Raw genomic sequence first — 26,906 nt, 5'->3', positions numbered from 1 at the left:
ACAAAATAGTAAATGTCCAATTTATCCTTCTTTCAAACAAAACCTTGAGTCAGCTCCTTTTTCATTTGGAAGAGTACCTCCTGCTTCTTTAGTTACTTTACATTCATTGCTCTTGTTGTGCCTGCTTTGCTCCTATACGGAATAATCCCAATTTAGTGCCAAGTTTTGAAACTTTATTTTCGATGTTCAATGATCAGCTTTTAATTTCGATTTTTAAGCGTAGAAGCTGTCAAATTAATACAATAGTAAATTCCAAGATCGAACTCACAGAGACAATGAAAATTTAACAAACAATTCATATTTCCAAGACAACATATTACCGTTTGTGGTGACAAGAAATTTTAAAGTGATAAGAAATCAGTACACTAAATGATCTAATAATGAACAAAAATAATAAGAAAAGAGAATCGCATATTTCAAGTTCGGTCCCAGAAATGCATATGACTTGAAATATGCATTTCTTGATCATGAGAGAGTTGGGTTGGAATCATTACTGGGAAGGTGCTGTCCGGTCCCATAAATGCATATTTCAAGTCATTCGGCAATGGCTTTAGCTCTAGTGTTGTGACTTCATTTGCTGAAGGCTTCAAACTTTCTGTCAACGGTGGGAGTTGCTCAATCTTTGGCCTCCATTTAGTCTCAAATTTATTTTCTGCATTAAAAACAGGAGAAACATCAATGAGGGTGTCATCAGTGAGGAGTTCACAAATATTTTCTAACTCAAACAGCAGGTTAGAGAGCTTTCTAACAATTTCACTTCTTGTACATCATCTTCCAAGTCTTGAGGTTGCCTACAAATATTGAAAATGTTTAGTTCAAGGGTCATGTTCCCAAAACTCAGCTTTAAAACACCATTCCTAGAATTTATTAATGCATTTGAAGTAGCAAGAAAATGTCTCCCAAGAATCACAGGTGCTTGAAAAGAAGATTTTGGTGTCAAGTGAACATCCAACACAACAAAATCTACGGGATAAAAGAATTTATCCACTTGAACCAAAACATCCTCAACAACTCCTATTGGCATTTTAATAGACCTGTCCGCTAGTTGTGAAATGATAGGAGTTGGTTTTAATTCCCCCAAACCAAGTTGCTCATAAACATTATAAGGCAGTAAATTCACACTTGAACCTAGATCTAACAATGCTTGACCAATTTTTGAATTTCCTATAACACAAGCAATTGTTGGTGAACCGGGATCTTTATATTTTGGTGGGGTATTGCTCTGAATTATGGCACTGACCTGCTCAGTAAGAAAAGCTTTTTTTTACACATTTAACTTTCTTTTAACCGTACACAAATCTTTTAGAAACTTAGCATATGTAGGAATTTGTTGAATAGCATCCAACAAAGGGATATTAATCCTAACTTGCTTGAATATTTCTAAAATTTCAGATTGATATTTATCTTTGTGCAGAGGAACCAATCTTTGAGGAAAATGAGCAGACACAGGACATGAAATCTTTTCAGTCTCAGTTTCATTTTGTTCAAACTCACCATTTTCAACCTTATTTTGTACAGGTTTAGAGACCTTACCAGCCTTGTCTGAACCTTGAGCTGGAATGTTCACCACCCTACCATTTCTCAAAGTAGTGACTGCCTTCACTTGCCTTACATTTGAACTCTCAATCGCTCCTTGTGGTGGCTGACTTTGTGGATTGGGTTGAGGTTGTGCAGAAAGTTTTCCGTTCTCTTGAAAGCTCCATGCCGTAGGCATCTTTGTAAGTGTGCTCCGAATGTCATTTATCGCTTGAGAGTTTTGATTGTTGATTGTCGCTTGACCTTGTATAAACTGCTGCAAGGTGTTTGACAATTGCTGTACCGTCTCTTCAAATCCCTTCTTTTGCATTGGAGGTGCTTGAATTGCGTGTTGAAAGGGTCCCGGAGCCAAGGCTGCTGGAGCTACTTGCTGGTCATTCCTCCACCCAAAATTTGGGTGGTTTCTCCATCCTGGATTGTAAGAATTAGAGTAAGGACCAGAATATGGTTTTTGTATCATATTTACAACATTAGATTGGTCCAACAATACCTCTTTGAATGCGGGGATTGTGGGACACTCATTAGTTGAATGCCCATGATTCTCACATATGCTACACTTCTCTGAATTTTTATGGACAGCATGCACTTCATTTACCTTTTTCAATTCCATAGCTTCTATTTTTCTAGACAACAAGATTAATTTAGTACGCAAATCATCATCTTCTTTTAAAGTATATTTTCTATGACCAGACTCAATTTGCCTAGACCTATCATGCACGTCAGTTGTGTCCCAAGATTGAGCATTTTCAGCAAGGTAATCAAAATATTCAAATGCTTCTTTAGGCTCTTTGTCAAAAAATTCTCCATTACACATGGTTTGTACAAATTGGCGTATTTTAGGTGTCAAACTTTTATAAAAAAAACTTATCAAACGCCAATTTTCATAACCATGATGAGGACAAGTATTTAAAAGATCCTTGAACCTTTCCCAACTTTGATAAAAAGTTTTAGAATATTTTTGGGTAAAGTTCATGATTTGTCTTTTAAGTGCATTTGTCTTATGTATTGGAAAAAATTTCTTCAAAAATTCAGTTTGCATTTCCTGCCACGTGCCTATGGATCTAGGTCTTAATGCATTTAGCCACGTTTTAGCCTTATATTTCGAGGAAAATGGAAACAACTTTAGTCTAATAACCTCCTCAGTGCATGTTCGGTCAATGAATGTAGAACAAACCTCTTCAAATTCTTTGATATGAAGGTACAGATTCTCGGAATCCATGCCATGAAAATGTGGAATTAATGGAATCATTCCAGGTTTGAAATTAAAGACATTTGCATTCAAAGGTAGGATTATGCATGAGGGTGTGCTAGTTCTGACAGGTTGTAAATAATCTCTAAGTGTCCTATTCTGATTCACTACTTCCCGATCATGATTCTCATTTTCAGCCATGGTACTATTAGTGTCAGAAGATGACTCAAGAGAAAGTGATGCTGAGGTAAAAGATGCTTGTGATTCTGTCCTAACCAACTGAGAAGTTTGGTCCCTAGTCCAACCAGTCATACAAACAAGAATAGAAAATAAAAGAATTTGAAAGACAAACAACAACAAAAAATAAAGTACAATAAAAAAAAAAAATGTCACCCAAGCTGTGAAGAGGTTCACAGGGCTACAAACGTCTTCTCAACAATATGAGAATGCTCTGCTAAACACCAGTTGTCTCCGGCAACGGCGCCAAAAACTTGATCATGTTTTAATTTCGACTTCCAAGCGTAGAAGCTGTCAAAATAATACAAGGATAAATCCCAAGATCGAATTCACAGGGACAATGAGAATTTAGCAAACAATTCATATTTGCAAGATAACATATTACCGTTTGTGGTGACAAGAAATTTTGAAGTGATAAGAAATCAGTACACTAAATGATCTAGCAATGAACAAAAATAATAAGAAAAGAGAAATAAATTTTAGAAGTTAACCACTAACTATATCAACACCAAAATGGAGCTATTTACTAAGGGAATGTGGAACGAATTAAGAGTGAAATTGTTGGGAAGTTCCCGCACGAGTAAAGGTGAAAATAAAAGTGAATCTATTTTTCTAAAATTGCTAAGAATCAAGAGATTTAAAGAAAATGTGTGGAAGTTGACTTAAACTTGTAAGAAGCAATTAAACAAACACTTGGGATGAAATTTTCACCCACTAATTTGGTGATGGATTTACTTTTCTTTTCATCTTCTCTCAACCATTCTCTCATTCCTAGAAATCATGGTCGGATAATATAGCAATGAACCACAATTTTTATTCTAATAAAACTACTTGATAAATTATATGACAACTATAGAAAAGTAAAAGAAAACCATCAAAGTCATGTTACTTGTTCAAGTATCAATTGTGCCTTTACGTTTACAACTGATCTAAACCAAGAACAAAGAACTCTAATCTTTTCTAGATGCACATTGAAATATAATCCATCAAGTTAATCATCAAAAGTACTAAATATCAAATAAAATCCAACCCCAAATAGTTATGGGTTACTCATTGAATCCCAAGCTAAAAATCTAGCCTATCATCTCTAGATTAACAAAATGTCCAAAAAGATTAAATTCAAACATCTTTAACTACTGCACTGAATGAAAATTGCAGGAAAAGAAAAATGCTATAACCCAAAATTTGCTGAAAACCAAAAAAACTAAGAAGAAGAGCTAGCGGAAGAAATAAATCCGAAAATAATACGAGAGTCCGGTGCACGAAAAAATACTTTCTTTTTATACTGTCTAGCTCTCTACGTTTTGCCCCTTTTTCTGCGTTTCAGGTCTCCATTTCGTGCGTTTTGCGTCAATCCCTTAGCGTCCCAGCTGCGTTTAATCTCAGCACCGTGCCGTATGCGTTTCACGTCTCAGCCCCTGCGTTTTGAGTCAGCCCAGCACAGGTTCTGCGTTTTAGCTCTGCAGTGCGCGCCTTCATGCCGTTTTGCATCTCCAGCCCCTGCGTTTTGACTCCAGTCCTCCTCTGCAGTGCGTTTCATCCTCAGCCCAACACTTGGCGTGCGTGGGTTTGGCTATGTGAGCTGCTCGATCCAACCCAGGTTCTTGCAGACTTGCAGTGCGTCTTCAGCTCCTGCTCGCGTGAGTGGATTTGCTGTGAGGCCACGCTGTGAAGCCACGATCGTGCCTCCCCTGCAGTACATCTTCGCGTGCGTGAAGCCTGCTGTCGTGAAGCCCTCTTTCATTTCTTTTCTTTGTTTTGTTTCCAATCCCTAGCTGTTGGGCATTTCTTTTGTTGCTGCCATGCTAGTTGGGTACTTCCAATAATATCCATATATTTTTAACATCTTTCCCACAATGCCCTACAACATAAGTAAAATATCAGAATAAAATTTGGGATATTAATAAGAATTTAATGTTGAGTCAAGTATTAAACTTTACTATATAATTAAGAGCTTAATTCATTTTTTGGTTAAACAAATTATTCATTTTAGCAACTTAATCATGTAATTTTTAACACTTTATCACTCAATGTGCTGCATTTCATGACTGTTACTGTCACTAATCTTGAGAAAGAATCTTAGTTTGGCAAAATTTAGTTGACCCAGAACGAAAATTGCGAGAAACAAATAAGAACTATGGGTGTGACGACGTTTATCACCACTGCAATAGCTGCTTACAGAAACTTTAGCACCAAAAGTTTTGGAAAAAACACAAAATCTGCTCAAAGTTGGTACAGGAGTAAAAACAAACCCATATCTGCAATTTTTGCAGGTAGTTCCGTGTTCATCATAGGCTCGACAGGGACCGGAAAAAAAGAATTGGTTAAGCATATTATCGAGCAGTTGAAAAAATGTCACTCCCCATCTGGGGTCTTTGTCACGACGTCTACTAGGGTTGCAACGTCCGCTATTCGGGGACATCAAATAATAATTAGTGCCAAACTTAAATGATTGTTCAATAGAAATTTCAATTCTTAAAACAAATCAAATAACAAGTTTTTTGTTGTTCAATAGAAATTCCAGTGACAACCAAAAACCATCCAAGTGATGGAAAAAATATCCCTTGCTATTGAGAAGAAAACCTTCTCCATGTCTTGACAGCCTGTTGCCCACATACAATTTCAAAAATTTGATGCCATACTCTTCAGCAAGAGCTTGACCCTTTGAGGTAGGCACAACCTAAAAAAAAAAAAAAAAAAATTCTTTCAAGTCAACAATGTAGAACAATCCATGCAATTTTGTGCTCAGTTTATGAACTCAAAATCCAGCAGAACTCGTGAAAAAGAAGCATTTTCTACTAATTGAAGGAAAAAATATAGAACAAAAAAAAAATATAGAACCTACTCCACTAGGCACCAGTGTGTGTTGAACATTTTTCCTACACAGTTGAAGGAAAAAATTTCTTAGTAAGGATTACAGAAACATAGAAAAACATAATAGAAAATCATACCGTATAAACTGTGCTAACTTGAGTTGGAGGGGTTGGTTCTATTTCATTTGATCCACTTAATTGGATGGACTGGTAGAAATTAGAAGTGTCAATATAACAAAATATATACACTAGTAGCAAAGTGAATTAAAAACTATAAAGAGAGCTTCAGACCTTTTGTTTTTTGCTGTTCTTTTTCTTCTGTTTTACAGACTTTTCAACGTGGAAACTTTCCATCGTGTCGGCGGCCTTCCTTTACCTCTCACAACATTTGGACTAAGGACTTTTTTACCCTTTTTTGCACTTCTATTAGTGGGAACTATTTGCTCTGAAGGCCTTGGTTCACACATTAAGTCACTACATTGGTCTTTGACATCGAGTAAATGGTCCACCATGTTCGAGTAACGCTCCTCATTTCTCGATATAAGTTTTGCTACCTCAGAAAACAAACTCATAAGATGATCATGCCTCTGTGTATCAGGATTGGCACGTAAATTGTCATAACTACTCTTAATAAGTGTGTAGTTGCACGCCAAGTCCTTCCTCCAACGGTCTAAGATATACTTAGACGGTAATGATGTGTCACCGCATTGGGCTCTAAACACAGAAAATGTATGCCTACATAAAATGCCTCGAGTCTCGAACAAAGCACAAGTGCATTTCAGCTCAAACTCCTCAATATTGAAATAAACGCAAACCTTTACGTCTTTGGTGAAGTTTTCAATTTGCACAGTGTCAGATACCTCATAGGTTGAGATTGCACCCTCATTTTTTATAAGTGAGCAGTTACAACAAATCATTCCCATTATCTCCCTTTGCACCTCTTTGAATTTCTCATTAGTGTACACACTTTGGAACTGCTTCTCTATTTTGCAAATTGAAACACATGGTATTGTGGCATTAAAGGAGTTAAAGTCGGCTGATTGCTCATTCTAAACTTTTTTCCTAAGGGCATTGTCGAATTGATCAACAAACTCTTTAAGTGTGGTACCCGAATGTACGAACCCATCAAAGAAAGCGTTCATGCTTTCGCTCCGTTGGGTAGTGCTCATCCCAGCCCAAAATACATCTTTCAAATAAACTGGCACCCAAAATGTACGCTCCTCATATAACCCACTCAGCCATGCATTATCATGAAGTTGGTATGCATCCAATAGTCTCCCCCAACTTTCCTCAAATTGAATACATGTTTGAGAATCATACACACACCCCAGAATGGAGGATTTTAGACCACAATTGTACATCGAATGTGAGCCAAGCTTTTCTGGAAGTTTTTTTAGTATGTGCCATAGACAATATCTATGTCTTGTTTTTGGAAAGATAATTGCAATCGCACTCTTCATTGCACGGTCCTGATTTGTTATGATTGCAACTGGTGCTCGGCCATCCATACATTTTAACTATGCTCGAAACAACCATACAAATGTATGTGTGTCTTCACTAGATATCAACTCTGCACCTAGAAGTATGGATGGACCATGATGATTTACACTGACAAAAGGTGCAAATGGCAGCCCGTACCTATTAGTCAAATAAGTCGTATCAAATGTAATGACATCCCCAAAATATAGGTACGATGCTCTACTACGTGCATCAGCCCAAAATACATTTCTTAATCTAGATTCCTCCTCATCCAAGTCCATAGTGGAGTAAAGGTCATGATTAATATCATGCATCCTCTCAAAATATTCTAGGAGTGCCACGCCACCTCCTTTTCCAAGGCGAAGGTATCTTGCCTTGTCAATGAAATTTCTGCAATCTTTTTCTGTGAACTGTAGGTTGTCAAAGCCTCCCGCTTCAACAACAAATGAATAATAGTTCTTATTCATCCTTATCCCAGCTCTGTCATTCAATTCTAACTTCTATTTAGCAAGTGAGTCTATGTTCCGATGGCATCTAAAATATCTAGACACTAGTGGGTTCAATCCATGATTGTGGGTAAGTTCTACACTAGTCAGACACCACTCACCATTATTGAGCCGAGCATTGATTTTAGTCTTACATTCTGTCTTTGTTGTTAGACGTGGCTTCGATACATTACTACTACTACTTGTATGCTTTCCACCCTTTGAACAACCAAGTGTAATATACTTCACTGTCCCATTTGACTCTCGTTTAGTCCTTTGTGTTCTCACTCCAAATCCCTCTTGTTTTGCATATCGCTTGTAATATGCACTTAGTGCGGCTTCATCCTTTAAAGTCATCCCAGACTTGGGTTCATCAACAGGCGCATATTCATGATTTATCGCACTACCATCCTCATCAATACCCCTCTTAGCCTTCATCTCACAATCTTCTTCTGTCATTACATAACAATCATATATAGTTAAACAACCAAACATTCAATCCACAATTTTTAAAATCTAAACTCTTATATTTAACTTACCAATTTGAATAGTGTAATCCATTTGCTCAATATCATACTCGTTTGAGTGCAAACTTGTACATTCTTTACTTGCAGGGAGCTCCGCAGCCACACTTTCATTAATTGTTTTTGAAGTCTCATCATGCCCACTTTTAATAATTTCATCAACTTCTCTTGATGTACTTGTGCTATATGACCCAAATGGTTGGATAATTGGGGGCTACAAAATGGGCGGATATAAAAGAAGGTATTATAATAAGTTAATTAACTTTATACATAATATATGATATAAAAGAATGTATTATATTCACCTGAAAACCCCATATATAGGGGTAATGTGTGCTTATGGAATGAGCATTATGCTTTGTAAGAGTAGCACATGGAGGGGAAGGATAGGGATTTGGATGGGCATTAGGGGTTGGTGGAGTATATGGAGGTTGTGTCCTAACAAATGGTGGAACAAATTGTGTTGACATGACATCATAATAAGCCTAAATAAAAAGTACAAGAAAAAGCATTAATTTCAGTTTTCCAACAATAACAAAAATAAGGTTTATTAAATAAATCTAAACTAAACCATCACCTTCATAGAGCTTGAACAAGCCGTCAAGGGTATATTTGACAGGTCATCCTCTTCGCCCATCAAGCTATTCAACCAAAAATACTCCTCCTCACTTCTCTAGTAATTTATTTCATACAATTAGATAACCAACAATGCTACAAGTCAGAGCCCAATCCATAAAACACATTTTCTCTATCAAAAATCAAACTAAAATCATATATGTTTTTATCTAATTTATTGGTCTAAGATCTGGTTTTTACCCTTCCTTCCAATTTCACGTCAAATCCACACAACTAGAAACCATCAAGTCAATTTTAAAATTTGCGGATGTACATACAAAATATTTCTTTTAAAAAAAAAACACTACAAATCTTGGTCATAGCTGCCTGCATTTTGTTTTCAAATTTTTTAAGCTGTAGAAGGCCTAAAGTATACACATACAAATAAAGATGAAATGAATGCTATCAATTTATTTAAAAATCACTAAGTACACATACAAATAAAGATAAAATGTAAAGAGAGTAATCTCAAATTGTTCAAAAAGTTACAAATCATTACACGTATTTTACCCAGAAAAATATATTTACAAATTTCTTCCCTTACACACATATTACACAGACTAGGGAGAGAGAGGTGATTACCTTCTTGGACGCATGAAATGCTGCGGAGGATGAACAATGCAGGAGAAATATATTTTCTGTTTTCGACGTTTCATGAACTGGGCGGGAGAATGAGACTATAAATAGAAGGAAGGAGAAAAGGCAAAAAGTAAAAAGGAAGTTTATGATTTGACATTTTGTTATTTTGTTATTTTATTTTTCTTTTACTTATCCATCTCAGCAAGTTCGTGCGTTTCGTGTAGTAAAATTGGCTTCCCTGTAGCAGCTCTCAATAAAGCTCAAGTCACAACACAAATTTTAGTGAGAAACTGAGTCAAACTAACCTTGGTTACGCAGTTTCAAATAAAATAAAATAAAATAAAATTATAAAATAATTTTTTAATATAATTTTTATTTTACAATTTAAAAAAATTAAATTATTTATTATATTTTGTGTAAAAGTTTGAGAAAATTATAATAATTATATGAGATAATATGAGATAGTTTGATTTTGTGTAATCAAACCAACCTAAGTGACTAAGTGAAGTGAAAAATCAGCATTTCGCTACAAGGATTTAGCTTTGCTAAGTTTAATTTTCCAATCTATTCCTAATTTCGGTGTCATGAAAGAAAATCATGTAAGTGAGTATTTTCTGGGATTAAAGGGCTGATTTCTGTTTGAGCTTATAAATGGAGTATATTCTTTAGTTATGAGTTTATACTTTGGGAATAAAAAAGATAGAGGTTAGTGAACAAAAGTGTGCTAAGCACATGTCTCAGCTAGACTAGCTAGTTTTGTGGTGTATGGTTTCCTTTCCATGCATATCCCGATTTTATGTGAACGTTTGGTTTTAGCATTTGCTAGAATAATTTCTGGACATGAGTACACTGAAAAATCTGTTTTAGAGTTTTGATCAAGGGATTTTCGGTTTAAAGGATTCAAACATGAGATTAGAAGACTAATTTCCACTTAGTGAAGTGCTCAAGTTTATAACTTTCAGATTTGGAGTTTTCTTTAATCGGTTATGTGATAAATCATATTTTAAGGCTAGAAATAGATTTAGAATTGAATTATATGTAGGCTTGTGAATCTTCGTAATTTGGGGCCAAAATGCAATTATTGAAAGTTTAGGTGTCAAATTGTAATTTTTCAGGAGTTAAGGGGCTGATTTGCAATTTTTTTTATTTTTGTAATTACAGAAGTTTTATATTATATTTTCATGTTTAATTAGGAAGTCTCTAATCTTAGTGTAAATTTATTTAAGCCTTTGAAGATTTTCTGTGTTAAGCTAATGGCAAGTTTGTAGGCTTCTAACTTACTCATGATTTGTGACAGTATATGATTATTGATAAACGCTGCATCAAGATTTATGTTTATGTTCTAAAGTTTTATTGATATCCGAATTGTTCATGTCATGATATTTTGTTCTCTCTCATAAAGCATGTGTACATGTCATGAAACATAAGTTATGCATTAAGAATATTTTATCAAGACCTAAGCTAGGATGGATGATTGTCGTAGTGGAATGAACTCATCTCTCTACCTGGAGTGAATAAATATGGAGTAGAATCTCCTACCTTAACGAAGAACTGTTAGCGACCTCAAATGGGATAGTAACAATTTGGTATATATGTGCCCTCTCGCTGGTGGAGGCTAGAGAGTACGTTAGGTGAATGATGTTTACATGAAACTTGAGTACTCTTAAGATGAAGCCAGAGGCAGACGTTACCTGTTGTGTGGTGAAGATAACTAGTAGGTGCATACGGTTTAATGGGGAACCGTGAGGTACCACCCTCTGTAAGAACAAGAAAGAATCATGATATTTAATGAAAGCAAACATGTCATAAAAGTATTATGTTTTGATGATGATTATGTTACAAAATTACTTTGTTTTTGTAAAGGAATTTGGATGGGAATTTTGTTTTTGTAAAGGAATTTGGATGGGATAAAAATATAATTTTTGTAACGCAAGTTCATATCATTCATGCATACATGTTATGTTGATTGTTAACCATACTTTTATAAACTGTTAGTATGTTATTAATTTAACTTATTGAGATTTGTAAAAATCTAGGCATGGTAGTCCCAACTACCATTCCCATCCGCGATGGTAGAAATTTTTTTGGATTAGGATGAAGAACAAAACAGCTTGGACAAGGTTGATTGATGATGCACTAGACCTTAATGGGAGAATGGAGTTGTTAATATTGTTTCTAGATATAGTTTTGTTGTTGATGTCAGAATTACAAGAACTAATTGGAAGTATGTTATGTGGAAATATGTGAAGTTTTTGAGGTTTGTATTTAAGGAGTAAGATCCTCCATTATACTTTTGGTTTGTAAATATTATACTGACTAGTTGTACATATAATCTGCTATATGTTTATGATTATGAGTAATGGTTGAGATTTTAGTTTATTTTGGAACAAAAATTATAAATTGAATAAGTTATTCTGTTGCGATTATTGTATACGGCTAAAAGCATGCTAGGCGCATTGCATATTATTCATTATGATGGGGTATGTAACCATGCATTCCATGTCTCGACGTTCCAGTCTCCGTTAAATTCCAAACTGGATTCGGGGGTGTCACAGTTGCTCATTATTCTTTTTTTTTTTTGTTATTTTATTGAAACCACTCATGATTCTTATTATAATGCCAACACATCCAACTTGGAATTTATTGTAAACGAGTTTCCATTTAAGATGAATTGGAGGAACTTTTACTGAGATCCTAAAACTTCACCACTCCATGTACATCGAAATATACTTCAACAACACAACACTTTAAATTTAGGTCCCATTTAGATAGTGAGATAAGATGAGATGATTTTAGATGAAAATTGAATAAAATATTATTAGAATATTATTTTTTAATGTTATTCATGTTTTGAGATTTGAAAAAGTTGAATTGTTTATTATATTTTATATGAGAATTTGAAAAAATTATAATAATGAGATGAGATGAGATGAAACCGTTTCTGTATCCAAATGGGGCCTTAGTCAATCTAGATAAGAAATTTGCCCATAAGGATAAGGACATTTTTAAGGGGCTTGGAGGAGTGTTACGTGCAGGTAGGCATAGGAAGCATAGCTAGTCACTTGAATGGTAGATACACATTTTGTAACACTCTGTTCTACTAGGCCTTTTAAAGTTAGAGGAATCGGTTGCTACCAACCTTAAAAACATTACACTTTTGTGCCAGGTATAAAAGATTCCATAATAGTTATAAAAGAAATAAGAGTACTTGATTAAAAATGAAACCTCTCAAAAATAGATTGTTCGGAAGCACTTATTAAAGGAAAGTGAATATGTTTTGTGCTACAAATTTAATGAAAACTGTAACTTAAAAATCAAAATTTATTTCTCGGAGCCTCAAGCCTAAACATCGTTGTCATCCCCTATAACAGTATCCTCGCCCATGGGCCACAATGTCCTCGTAAACTTTCTCACTTGGGGTGAGAAAAATATCAAAACAAAACTAAAATGAGTTAAATACTTAGTAAGAACCACATTATGCAATAAACATAATAGCAATCTAGGATTTTCAGTTAACAAAAACATTCTTGAGAAAACATTACTTTACTACATGCATAAACCTTTACCTCAAAGTATTGAAGAAACATTCTTTTCCTCAACATCATCATTAATGGCCGTTATATGCTATTAACTTGTGTGTTTAGTAGGGTTAGCGACCTTTACAATCAATGACTCTTTCCATGGCTAGCAGATAAAAACTTAGCCTCCTTAGGAATGGGTTATCACTAGGTGCATCGCCAGTGGTGCATTTCAACACTACAAACTCACGTTACTACTTTTATAGTCATATGGCCCATTCATTATACTCATGAAACACATGCAATCATATCTTTTTCATTTTATTTTCTTTCCTTGAATCTTACCTTACCTTGCCTTTCAAATTTAAAAAATATATGGTCATACTATATAATGTTCAGTCACATCTTTGTTCATGCAGTTCTAAAATCATATGAAATTTCATTCATCATAAATAAGGTTTGTGAAAAGGGGTTATCAATGAAGGCTTGTACATATATATAATCATATGTAAACATTTACTACGTACATACAGTTGCAAAAGAGACTGTACGGTTTACATAAAGCAATGTGTAGAAAGAAATGATCTTAGTCACTTATCTCGGCCTTCTTGTAAATGAAGCTAACATTGCATATTTCCAAGCATTAAATCAAGCTTATAATATTTAGGCAACAGAATAAGCAAAGTAAACATTATGTGGAATATGCATTGTAGAGGATTCTGGTAAATCAGTTATTGATTTGCGGAATCCTCCTCCATCTTATCCCCATTGATTATAGGAGATATGGTTTTCCTTTGTAATTATCTTTCCTATCTTATCTTTCTGTATTCAAACTACACTCTGTTTTGTACACGTCTATATAAATGAAATATTCCACCAGAGAGAAGTACGGTGGTTTTACAAATATTGTTATGGTATCAACCAGTCCTTTGGATTAACATCCTCGATCCACCCATGGCCGATTTTTCTTTCTCCTTCAACACCATGATTCACATGGTTACCATAAAACTTTCATCCACAAATTACCTTATCTAGCGTAATCAACTCCTTCCTCTCTTTCAATGTCAGAATCTCCTTTGCCATGTTGATGGTTCCATCACAGCGCCTCCACCCACTATCATCTCTGAGTCTTCTTCTTAACCGATTCTTAAATATGTGGAATGGAAACTTCAAGATTAACTTCTTCTCAGTCTCCTTTTCTCTTCATTGACTGAAGAAGCCATGGCCGAAGTCCTTGGTCTTACCTCCGCTCGTGATGCCTGGCTTGTTGTGGAGAATTCCTTCAGCCATATTTCCAAGACTCGTGAACTTTGTATCAAGGATGATTTGTAGCTCATCAAACGTGGAACTCGGACTGTCACTGAGTATTCCCGTTCCTTTAAAGCTTTATGTGATCAACTCACTGCAATGGGCCGCTCGGTTGATGACATAGACAAAGTTCACTAGTATCTCAGAGGGTTGGGTGCTGATTTTGCTAATTTCTCTACTGCCCATATGTCTCTCACCCCATTACCAACCTTCAAAGACTTGGTTTCCAAAGCTGAAAGCATTGAGATTTTCCAGAAGTCACTCGGGTCCTCCCCTGTTTCCTCTGCTGCTTTCACTGCCACCAAAAGGTCTTTTCCTCCTTCTCGGGGTGGTAGCAACTCCAAGTTCTGTCGTACTCGTGGCAGGCACAATGGAGGCCATGGTCACGAACGTGGCAAACGAGGTTCCTATATCCCTCGGTGTCAAATTTGCAAGACTGAAGGGCATACTGCCGATCGTCGTTGAAACCGTTACGAGCATATCGAACCTACGACACAGCTTGCTGAAGCTTTCACCACAGCTTGTTCACTTTCAAATGGCTCAGAGTCTGATTGGTTCACTGATACCGGCGCTTCCGCTCACATGACACTTGACTCTTCTCAGTTGGAAAAGGTTGAGCCTTATCATGGTAAGGACTGTGTAATAGTGGGCAGTGGTGCTTCTCTCCCTATTACTCACACTGGCACGTTCTCTCTCTCTTCCAATTTTAAACTTTTAGATGTTCTTGTTGTCCCTTGTCTTACCAAAAACTTGTTGTCCATCAGCAAATTGACCTCTGATTTTCCTCTCTCTGTCACCTTTTCTCATGATAATTTTGTTGTATAGAACCGAATCACAGGATGGCAGTGGCAACCGGTAAATGTGAAGGTGGTCTTTATGTGTTGAATCGTGGCAACCCATCCTTTGTTTCTGTCCTTAGGAATAAAAATTTACATGCTTCTTTTGAATTATGGCATGCCCGCCTTGGTAAATCACTATATTTGATCTCTTTTGAATAAAAAAGGACAATTATTTCTCACTTCTTTATTGCCTAATCCATCTCTTTGCTCTACTTGACAACTCACTAAAAGCCATCGCTTGCCCTTTTCCCCAAATACTACTCGATCTAATGATATTTTAGTTCTCATCCATTGCGATATTTGGGGTCCTGCTCCCGTCAAATCTAATATAGGATTTATCTATTATGTGATATTTATTGATGATCACTCTCATTTTACTTGGCTTTATCCCATGAAATTGAAATCGGATTTTTTTTTATATTTTCCTCCAATTCCAAAAATTAGTTGAAAATCAACACTCTACCAAAATTAAAATTTTTCAAAGCGATGGTGGTGTCGAATTTACAAGCAACCGGTTTCAATCTCATCTTCAACAATTTGGCATTCATCACCAAATGTTCTATCCATACTCTCCTTCCCAAAGTGGTAGAGCTGAGTGCAAACATCGGCATGTGATGGAAACTAGCCTTGCCCTCCTTTTTCACTCCCACGTTCCTCCTTGGCATTGGGTTGATGCTTTCAGCACAACAACCTACATTATTAATCGGTTGCCTATGCCCATTCTTGGTGGTCTTTCACCTTTTGAAGTTCTCTCTGGTAAGTCTCCTAATTATGAAAATTTTCACCCTTTTGGTTGTCGGGTCTACCCTTGCTTATGAGATTGCGTACCTCACAAATTTTCTCCTTGCAGTTTACCGTGTATTTTCCTTGGCTATAGTTCTTCACATAAAGGTTTCTGCTGTTTTAGACTGAAACTTCTCGCACATATATTACATGGCGTGCTCGCTTTGATGCGATTTTTTTTTTCCATTTTCAAACACTTCCCGTGCTACTTCTATAGCTAACATTGATTTCTCCAATTTTTTTGAGCCTTGTTCCCTTGAACAAACTCCCAGCACGTCGTCGCCCACTACTACGCAGCTCTACCCTGCTGCTCCTTGTCATTTTTGTCCAAATGACCCTGTTGTTGAGTCTATGCAGGTTACTTCTTTTGATACACTGTCACCAATTTCTTTGGCTGAAATTTCGCCAGAACCTGCACATGCTATGGACTTGGTTTCGTCTACCGAATCTATGGCTCCATCCGATGCTAATATTCCATCAGTTCCTTGTGCCTTTCATCCCATGGTTACTCGTGCAAAATCTGGCACTTTTAAGACACGACATCTAGTTCATCTCAGCCTTGTGCAGTCTTCACCATTGCTTCATGCTCTGCTTGTCACCTCTGAGCCTAAGGGATTTAAATTGGCTACAAAAAATCTAGCTTGGCTTGCTGCCATGGATGACGAAATGAAGGCTCTTCAAACAAATCATACTTGGGATCTTGTTCTCCGACCACCCAACACTAATATTGTTGGTTCCAAATGGGTTTTCCGGACTAAATTTCATTCCGATGGGTCCATTGATCGCTTCAAAGCGTACCTCGTTGCAAAGGGCTACACTCAACTTCCCGGTCTAGATTACACGGACACTTTAGCCCTTTGGTCAAAGCCTACACAGTTCGTGTTGTTCTTTCTCTTGTTGTGTCTCACAAATGGTCCTTACATCAACTTGATGTCAAAAATGCTTTCCTCAATGGCATTCTTCACGAAACTATCTACATGGAGCAACCCCCGGGCCGTGTTGATCCTCGCCATCCTCTCCATGTTTGCAAATTAAAGAAGACCCTTTACGGCTTGAAACAAGCACCCTGTGCTTGGTTTCAACCTTTTAGTTCATTTCTACTAAAACTTGGTTTTCTTTGTAGCCGCGCGGATCTTTTTTTTTTTTTTTAATTGGCAGGATGATCTTATTTATCTCCAATTCTACGTCGATGACATTATACTCACTTGGAATAATTTAGTTCTCATAAATCGATTTATTACCCAGCTGCACGTCGAGTTTGCTATCAAGGATTTAGGTCCCTAAATCCCTTAAATTATTTTCTTGGCCTCGAGGCATCTTACATCCCAAACGGCATCTTCCTCAGCCAAGTAAAATACGCTATTGATATATTGCCCGTGCTCAACTACTGGACAACAAACCAGTTCCTACTCCTATGATTGTCTCTCAATAGCTCTCCTCCAAAGGTGCTCCATTTGCCGATCCCACTCTCTACCGTTCATTAGTAGGTGCCTTACAATACTTAACAATTACACGTCTGGATCTTGCACACTCAGTCAACTCTGTAAGTCAGTTCCTTCATGCACTTACTGATGTTCATTTTTGGGCAGTCAAGCGAATCCTTCGCTATGTAAATGGAACACTCCACTTTGGCCTCCAGTTCACTTCATCCTCTTCTATGGATTTAGTTTCATACTCGGATGCTAATTGGGCTAGATGCCCGGACACTAGACGCTCCACCTCTGGCTACTTGATCTATCTTGACAATAATCTTGTCGCTTGGAGTGCTAAGAAACAACTTATGGTTTATTGTTCAAGTTGCGAATCCGAATATCGAGCTCTCACTCTCACTACTGCTGAAGTTTTATGGCTTACTCATCTTCTACGTGATCTTCGGGTCACTTTAACTCATCGACCTCTACTTCTTTGTGACAACAAAAGTGCTATTTTTTTAGCTCCAATCCCGTGTCCCACAAGCGCGCCAAACACATCAACCTCGATTATCATTTCTTACGTGAACTTCTTGTTGCTGGAACTCTTCGTCTTCAGCATGTTCTGTCCCACTTGCAGTTGGTCGATGTTTTCACCAAGAGCATTTCACGGGATCTTTATGATTTTTTTAGATCCAAGCTTCGAGTGTATGTTAATCCCACTCTTAGCTTGCGGGGGGCTGTAGAGGATTCCAGTAAATCAGTTATTGATTTACGGAATCCTCCTCCATCTTATCCTCATTGATTATAGGAGACATGGTTTTCCTTTGCAATTATCTTTCTTATCTTATCTTCCTGTATTCAAACTACACAGTTTTGTACACGTCTATATAAATGAAATATTCCACCAGAGAGAAGTACGGTGGTTTTACAAATATTGTTATGCATCATGCACTAACCTATGGGTAATTTGTGACATTTAAGTTCCTCAAACTACAATTCTTTCCTCGCCTACTTTGCTGACCTGACGCTTTGCTCATCTGATGCTCGCCTAACACCTTGCTCAGTACTTAACACTTGCTCACCTGACATCTTTTTTTTTTTTTTTCTAATCAAGCATATTATAAATAATAAAAAACAAGAGTTTAAGGTGGATCTTTTCCACTGTCAATATACAAAAAATAGTTAGGAATAGTATCTAAAGGTATGCTTCCAAATACAAGATTTGTAGCTGCCCATTGCGCCACCGAGTGGGGACAACTTTATCCTCGTCTTTCCTTGCCCAACTCTTACACGATTTTAACTAGAACTTACTCATCACCAAATGAAAATGTAAACCTCGGTCTACTACTTGTATAACTCCGGTCCACTCATACTCACAACTCTCTCACTATTTTTTCTTGCTTCACTCCCCTTCCCAAACCTCTAATCTTGCATCTTAAAGTCCTTCTACGAGTCGGTATGCTAGGGGACAAAATGCATGAATTCGAGTGGACGGGTGGAACTTATTGCTGTGGTGCACGTAGACGTGGGGTGAAGATGCAGTGGCTTTTCTTCTTCTGTTCTTTCATGTTCTGGTAATTAAGCGATGATCGGCAACAGTACCTAAAGGCATGGTTACGAGGTGGTTCAGTACGTAAGGGTGCGCTACGTTAGCCTTTGTCCTTCTCTGTTTTCGGTTAACAAAAACAGGGCATACATGACGTGATCTGTGAGTATTACGTACGGTTGATGCATGATACCGCGATGTGAAAGACTTACTGGTGGTCCATATATGGCATACAGTTGGGATATTGCAAACGCTTGAACACGAAGACTTCGCAGTGAAAGACAATGTAACCTCTTGGAAATTCTCACATGAACGTTGTGAGTTTCTTCATGTAGTTAATCTGATATGGAACTCACAGTCGACACATGGTTTCTAATGATGCACAACAGCGAGACGAAGGAGAAGAAGATGAAAGTGAAACAACTTGAAAACTACTAGATTTGATCACGAAAGAGTAGGAGATGTATTTATAGGATGATTGATTGGCTGGATGTTCGGCGTTATACATCCCATGCATTTCATTCGGTGTAATTATTGTTGCAACTAGGCTGGATCTAGGGCTGTAATCGAGCCGAGCTGAGCCACTCTTTGGCATGCCGAGCTCGAACTCGAGATTTTTTTTTATTCTTTATTTGAGCTCGGCTCAACAAGTTATAAACACTCAACTCGAGCTCGAGTTCGAGCTCAAACTACGTATTTTTTTTTTAATTTTTTGAATAAGATTTAATAATTAATAAAATAAAAAAATAAAAAATCTAATATTGAATTTATGCAACTAATAAGTAGAACCTATATTGAATTATAAAATTTTAAAAAATTTATAAGTAATTAATATCTATCTAGTTAATATTTATCCAAAATAGCAATATATTATATGCTTACATATATTATTAATACATACACTTAATATGATAGTATATATCTATTTCATATATGGTTTTCACATACTAGTATATGAAATTATTAAATTTTATCTACTAATTATTATACAAATTATAAAATATACTTATGAAGTACATTCACTATATAGACATAAATAATTAGATTATATACTATATATTTAATTATAAAAGTGGTATACTTATATTATTAGTTACTACATATATATGTGTGTATATATACATAGGTATATGTATATATTTATCAATATATGAATGAGTTTTAATCGAGTTGAACTAACGAGTCGACTCGAGCATAAACGTAACGAGCGAACTTTAACCGAGTCGAGTCGAGTTTTGTCGGGTATGTGTCATTTACAATTCGAGCGGGTATCTGTTTTCACGATTGAACTTTTCTTTTTCATAAGTCGACGAGTTCGATTCGAGTTTAACTAAGCGAGTACTGAGCGGACTATCGAACAGACTGATTCATTTACAGCCCTAGTCGGATCGTCCGAGACGGTTATGCTCGAATAACTATGATAATAGTCTAGTTTATATATGTGGGACTTCCTGAATTCCATTAAAACTCTCAAGATCAGATTCAACATGATTCCACCGAAATCCAATCACTTTATTAAGTTATAGAACATTTTTTTACAGTAAGCATATTTTATGAATGCGGATTTGTACATATATTATAAAAGAGAAAATCAACTAGCTAGGATGGAAGGATAAGGACTCTCGCCGCCCTTTAATTTTATGTAGCTTTACAGCCTAGAGTGCACCATGCATGCACATGAGCTATTTAATTTAACCATAATTCTAAGATTTTTCCAATACGTACCAACTTTCACGTTGTTATATATTTTATTTAATTTTAGCTTTTTCACTACTTTTGTAATTTTGTTGACTGATATAATTAAATAGAGATCAATACAAAGCAACTTCGCTTTCTATAATATGGAAAATGTGCTTCATTAACTATCACCTCAGGGGAAGTACTTTCGTGCGGCCTTCTTCCCATGCATGCACAGCGCCTTTAGCAAACTAGGGCATGCTGCATCATGCATGTCCTTTCAGAGTAGATGTTGAACATTAATATTTCAAACTAAATTTCCTAAATGTCAAATTAATTGTCAGATCAACATGATATATATGCTGACTTAAACATCTTAATTATATAACACACGAGAGAAAGTTCAAAACATTGAAAAACACGCATACTTAATTTGTGTATGTATATAAATGTATTTATATTGATATGAGAAATGATATTATGGAGAGTAAAGCTTTATCATTTGTCATTACAAAAAGAAATAAACTGTTATTTCATGTGGATATTTGGATATTATATATATATATATATAGAGAGAGAGAGAGTACATTAATCCTTCAAAATATGATTATTTCTACAAAGCACCTCACTTTGCCCTCCACTTGCTGTATAGTTAAATGAAAAACTAAGGTCCCATTTGGATGTTTAGATGTCATCATCTTATCTAATTTAATCATCTAAACATCGCTCAAATATAAGTATTTTTTAATTTCAAAATTTTCATTTTTTTATCTAATCATTACCTAATTATTACAATTAATTTTTCCAAACTTCCAAATAAAACATAAAAATAATTCAACTTTTTTAAATATCAAAATAAAAATAATATTAAAAAATAATATTCTAACAATATTTTAACTTTGTAATATTTTTATTCAACTTTTTCTATCTCATTTTCTAAACCCCATAAAATATCTTAATTCAAATCATTTTACTATTATTCACAAATCATTGCACCACTATTCACAATTTTCTTTTATCTCATTCCATTTCAACATCACCTCTACAAAAGCAAGACTCATCGATAGACATATTTTCTCTCTAGAGATATTAGAGGTGGTGTTTAGTCCATATTTATTTATTTATTTTTTCTAATTTGTGTTTAGTCCATATTCTTTTCGTGCATAAAAGAGAAATTTTTGGCCACTGTGTACTACGGCTATTTTTGCAAAAGATTGGATAGAAGAGGGCTCGTTTTGATAGTTAGATGAGATGAGATGATTTTAAATAAATTAAAAAAATATTGTTAGAATTATTTCATCATCCCATTTGAAACTGAAGCGGATAAGCAGAGACATTGATTCTTATTTATCATTAGCATATTCCCCTATAAAAGACATTGATTCTTGTTTATCATTTGTGGAAACCAATGCCATTGATGATATGAACACATTTTTACCGCACGAGTTCACATAAGAGGAGATAGATGATTAACCATAATTAGATACTGCCTTACTTAAAAGATCCACATAAGTTCAGACATAAAGTGGTATATAGAATCTCCTTAATACAGATACTACATAGTCAGATCAAATCTCTTATTTGCTCTATGGTGTATAGAGAGAGAGAGAGAGAGAGAGAGAGAGAGAGAGAGAGAGAGAGAGAGAGAGAGAGAGAGAGAGAATGTTTAGGCACTAGTAACTACTACATCTCTTATGCTTTGTTGGCTTTTCACTACAAGAAATAGGCCATTTTCCAAAGATTTTATTTCTTCTGTAAAAAAAAATCGCCGTAATAAGATATTATTTGCAGTGATTTTGAATTCGTCTCACGTTTTAAAATTGAATCTTCATAAAAACACTGGGGCGGTCCCCACTTAATTATTTGCAGCGATTTAATGGATTTTAGCGGCGAAAAAAGTCAACGGGAATATAAAATCACAAGTTGCAACGACATGAAATCGATGGGAAAGGTTTGGGCGCCAAAACTAATTTATTTCCCCCTTTCCCTCCCCTCCCAAGCCTTACGCATTTCTAAAATCATCTATGTTCTTCCCCTGTACTTCCACATTCTTCCCCAATTCGGCTACATGTAATTAAATCCACCCACTTCATACACACGACTTCATCTCCATTTTCGAATACTCCCCAAAGCTTCTGCTTTGGCCTCCACTTCATTTTCCTTCCTCATAGAAGCTAGGGTCGTCGTTTCCTTTTTGCCTTACCAAATCTGTGCCTCCATCTAGAAATCTTGGAGTGACTTCTTCTGGGATTTTCAAGTATTGGAAGGCTAACATATTCCACAAAGACTCTTGGAGTGTATTCCTTTCGTGAACACAATTATCGCTTGAACTAATTTCCCTATCTCTCCACCTTCATATGTAGACTGGTTGCTTTACAACAATCGATACCATTTTCTTGTAGACTAATTTCTATCTGTTTGAGTCAGAAAGCTTGATGCTTTTTGCACGAAAATGCCACCTTTATATCTGCATTTTGTGTAGGTGTTGATGTGGGTATTAGATGTTAGTAATTTTTGGGTGATATTTTTAATTTGCACACCATAGATTGATGACTTTTTGCATGACATCCCTAATTTGTCAATCATCTTGGGGAAATACAATCATCACCTTCAACAAATAAAATGAAAATGAGCATACTTCCCACCCAGTTCAAAATTTATTGTAAAAAATAGATATTTTGCCAAGTAGGTTAACTTGTAATTAGTTACTAAATTATAGAAAACTGAAGTTTCTATACCTAATTGTTTTTGGGTGTACCTATTCTGATAACACAATTTTGGATATTAATGTTTTGTGTTTCGGTAACCAAGAATTCCAACGATAACCAAGGTGTACAAGTTGGGCATGAAAACTCCCTTACGAAATATCTTACAATTTTCACCAACCGAAAGTTTTATAGCTTAGAGAGAGAGAGAGAGAGAGAGAGAGAGAACTAGTTTGAAGTTGTAGAAAAGGAACTCATGTTTGTTTGGGCCAAATTCAGTTGCAGGTAAGTACTCATGATGTTTTCTTGGTGTATATGTACGTACGTATGATCTAATTAAAAGAGGAGTTAATACGATTAGCAACAATCGATCCGGCCTTTACCACGATAGTACTACTATGCCTTCGATTAGCTTTAATTCAAGTACTTGGCATGCATGAACAATATGTCTGCATGATCTTCATATAGCTAGCTAGCTAGTTCGTTCACTACATACATATATATATATATATATTATATACATGTCCAACAATTGGCAAGAAATTAAATTGATTTGTTCGTATGATAATTACACCCTATATTAAATTGATTTGTTGGTCTTTCAACACTTCAGTCATTTGGATTGAGAAACACTCAATTTATTTTATCTTATTTTATCTTACTGTATTTTTTAGGACTCTAGAATAATTTTGAAAGTGAAAATAACAAAAAAGACGTGGAGATCTCATTTGACAACTATAATACATTTTACACCACACATATTATCCACATGACATAATTTGATTTGTAGTATTTAAATTTTAATATTTATATTCTAAATCAAATTATATCACGTAGATGGAATAAAAGCTTTCAAATAAAATTATTTTTTATTATAAATCTCCTTTCCCTATAAGGACCATAATTGTATCTAACGAATTCACTAGTTGAATTCTAAAACCGTTGTAGCTGCGTTTGGATGTTGAGGTGAATTGAGTTGAGTTGTGAATAATAATATTTTGTGAGTCTCATAGAGATGATTTTAACTTTTTTAGGTTGAGAAGAGTTTAACTTTTTTAAGTTGAAATGAATTTAATTTTTTATGTTGAAATGTATGAAATAGGTTGAGATAAGTTTAATTTTTTATGAACAATTGAAAAAATAGTAGATTCTATTAATAATTAGTTTGAGATTAATTAAATTTGACTCAACAACCAAACATAGCTTAACGGTTGTTTCATTGACTTAGCCAATGACCCGGCCGTATTCAATTTGTTGGAGTATGATTATGTTTATGTCCTCTGTTGTATGCACAGCAACTGTTGCAAAAAAAAATTTATTAGGATCCCTCACTTTTATTTTTGTATCTTCATATTTACTTTAAATGAAAATATAATTAGAAAGAAAGAAAAAAGAAAATACTAACTTGCTCATAAATTTGACCTCTAGGTTTGACTATATTTTATTTTATTTTTAATTTTTTTTAAAAAAGAATCACCACTAGTAATTTGTGTATTTTTTAAAGAAAAATAATTAATAAAAATTTTAAATAGACAAATTTTTATTTTAAAAAATTATAAAAAAACTATTTTTTAATATAAAGACCCATTTTTTTTTAATAAAATACTTGCACGAAACTTATAACTTGTATGTAATATTATTATTTTTTAAATATTTAAAAACTGTTAAAAAATATTTCTTTTTTAAAAAAGGAATGATTGGACTAGTGAAAATGCAGTAGCTTTCGCCCAAAGAAAAAATATAGAAGTGGTCGAAACTTGTAATTTAAAGAAGAGCTTTGCTTTAGCCTTTAGCCTTTAGCCTTTAGCCTTTAGCCGTTCTAGATGCATGGTGTAATTGGGAGGGACATCGGGCGTTGAACACGACTATACAACTCCATTAAGCAAGATGAAATTCCCATTCTGTACACTGATATAATAGTATATTACAAACTGATGTGCCAACAACTCCGGTTCCTACGGACACTGATGCAACGAAGCAAACTCTATAAAAGCATTTGGTTGCTTCTTTTTGTCCGAATATAAGCATCTCGTCGTACAATAAAGAAAATATCTCTAACATTTTTAAAATTATCCAAATTTCATACTTAATTGAAAAATAGACATGTCAAAATCAACCTTACTTTTTAAACAATAATTCATGTTCATTAATATTAAACTTAAAAGTAATGTTATATAATTGAAAATTATATGTTTTATTTTGAATAATATTAGGTACAAATTCTAAATAGATAAACTCTACGCAGTCTATTTGCAAAAAAGTGAGTCACTGACAAAGAATAATTTTTTTTTAAATTTTTTCAAGATGAGATCTACTTTTTTATAAATATCTGCGTAGAACTTGTCTATTTAAAATTTGCATAAATTATTTCTCTTATATTTTATTTGTTTGTCTAAACTTTAAAGATCTTAAAATTTCAACAAAACTTTTTATATTCTTTTTCTTCTTCTAATTCTTTTCCTTATTTGTTTGTTTTTTTTCCCCTTTTTTATATCTTAAAGAAGTATTTAGTCCCATAATTAATCTATCCTCAAACTGCCAGGAACACCCAGAACTATCTTGATCTATTTGAACTCTAAAATCTAAAATAAAAGTAAGATAAATATAAAATAAGAGATAGATTAATACATGACTTTAGTAATTGCAAGATACAGCATGGTGGTCGACTTTCTAATGCTGCTGCTCATCATCTGGCCAGACAAGTATGGATTAATTCACAAATCAGCTGTGGTGGCACTTTGTTCTTGCTTTTATTGAACATGTTATTTATGTTAATCAGTTATCTAGAGTTGAGGTCTTTAGTACCTCTTTGCAATGAAGTTCAAACTTTATATCAAATATATCTGCCTATATCTTAAAAATGTCTATAACATCAACAGTAATAAACAGTTTAAAACAGTGCTCAATCCAACGTCGTCTTCTTCTTAGTTGAATGTTAAACATCTAACCCAACGTCGTCTTCTTCTTCTCCTCTCTCTCGCATGTTTCTTTTCTTTCTACGGCTCAATCGCATGTTTGTTTTCTTTTTTCGGCTCAACAACATAGGTATATTTCTTCTTCATTTCTCTTCTTCCCCATATGATTTCTTTCTTCATTTCAGATGTATTTTCGAATCTCGGTTTTGTTTCTTCTTCGTTTCTTTTTGGTTTGAAGAGAGGAACATAGAGAGTTGTCGTGTGCATGTGAATGACAGTGTGCGACGGAGAGGGAAAGGGAGGATCGTGGTGGCTGGGTCTGGTAGAGATTGTTGCCGGTGTGAAGTGGTGGAGGTGCGGTGGCTTGGGTGGCCGCGTACGACTGCGCTGGTTGAGAGAAATGGGAGAAATCCATTTCGGATGGGTTTTCGCGGGGGACAGATAATGCTGTGCGTGGGGGATATCGGTGGTGGCTGGGTTGGTCGTCGGCATGAGGGAGAGTCGCCTGTGGTGGTCGTGACGGTAGGTGGCCGCATACGGCGACGCCGGTTGAGAGAAATGGGAGAAACCCATTTTCGGATAGGTTTCCGCGGGAAGAGTTAGGGTTGCACATGGTGGACATCGATGGTGCCTCGATCGGTCGTCGGCGTGAGAGGGACTCCCCGGTGGTGGCGGTGAGGCTGGTCGACGCACGGCGGTGCCGAGCTGGGCTGAAGAAGAATGGCCCGTGTGGATGAATCGGGCCA

At 35.4% G+C, this 26,906-nt stretch overlaps 1 protein-coding gene and 1 non-coding gene across 2 annotated transcripts; one reads left to right on the top strand and one right to left on the bottom strand.

Moving 5' to 3' along the window:
- Window positions 1-2,420: 2,420 nt before the first annotated feature.
- LOC118348552 lies at window positions 2,421-2,527 on the top strand. The gene has a single exon (XR_004801630.1). It is a non-coding gene; the product is annotated as a small nucleolar RNA R71 (small nucleolar RNA).
- A 3,571-nt stretch (window positions 2,528-6,098) lies between these two features.
- LOC118348441 (protein FAR-RED IMPAIRED RESPONSE 1-like) lies at window positions 6,099-6,698 on the bottom strand. The gene has a single exon (XM_035690065.1). It carries the CDS (start codon window positions 6,696-6,698, stop codon window positions 6,099-6,101), a length of 600 nt encoding a protein of 199 aa, XP_035545958.1.
- Window positions 6,699-26,906: the final 20,208 nt, after the last annotated feature.

The sequence above is a fragment of the Juglans regia genome, chromosome 5 (genome assembly GCF_001411555.2).
Source record: "Juglans regia cultivar Chandler chromosome 5, Walnut 2.0, whole genome shotgun sequence".
NCBI lineage: Eukaryota > Viridiplantae > Streptophyta > Magnoliopsida > Fagales > Juglandaceae > Juglans > Juglans regia.
This window is presented reverse-complemented; position numbering and strand designations above follow the sequence as displayed.

What these genes read in the sequence shown, in the direction of transcription:
- LOC118348441 (XM_035690065.1), bottom strand. Translation starts at nt 6,698, where the DNA reads ATGGGAATGATTTGTTGTAACTGCTCACTTATAAAAAATGAGGGTGCA.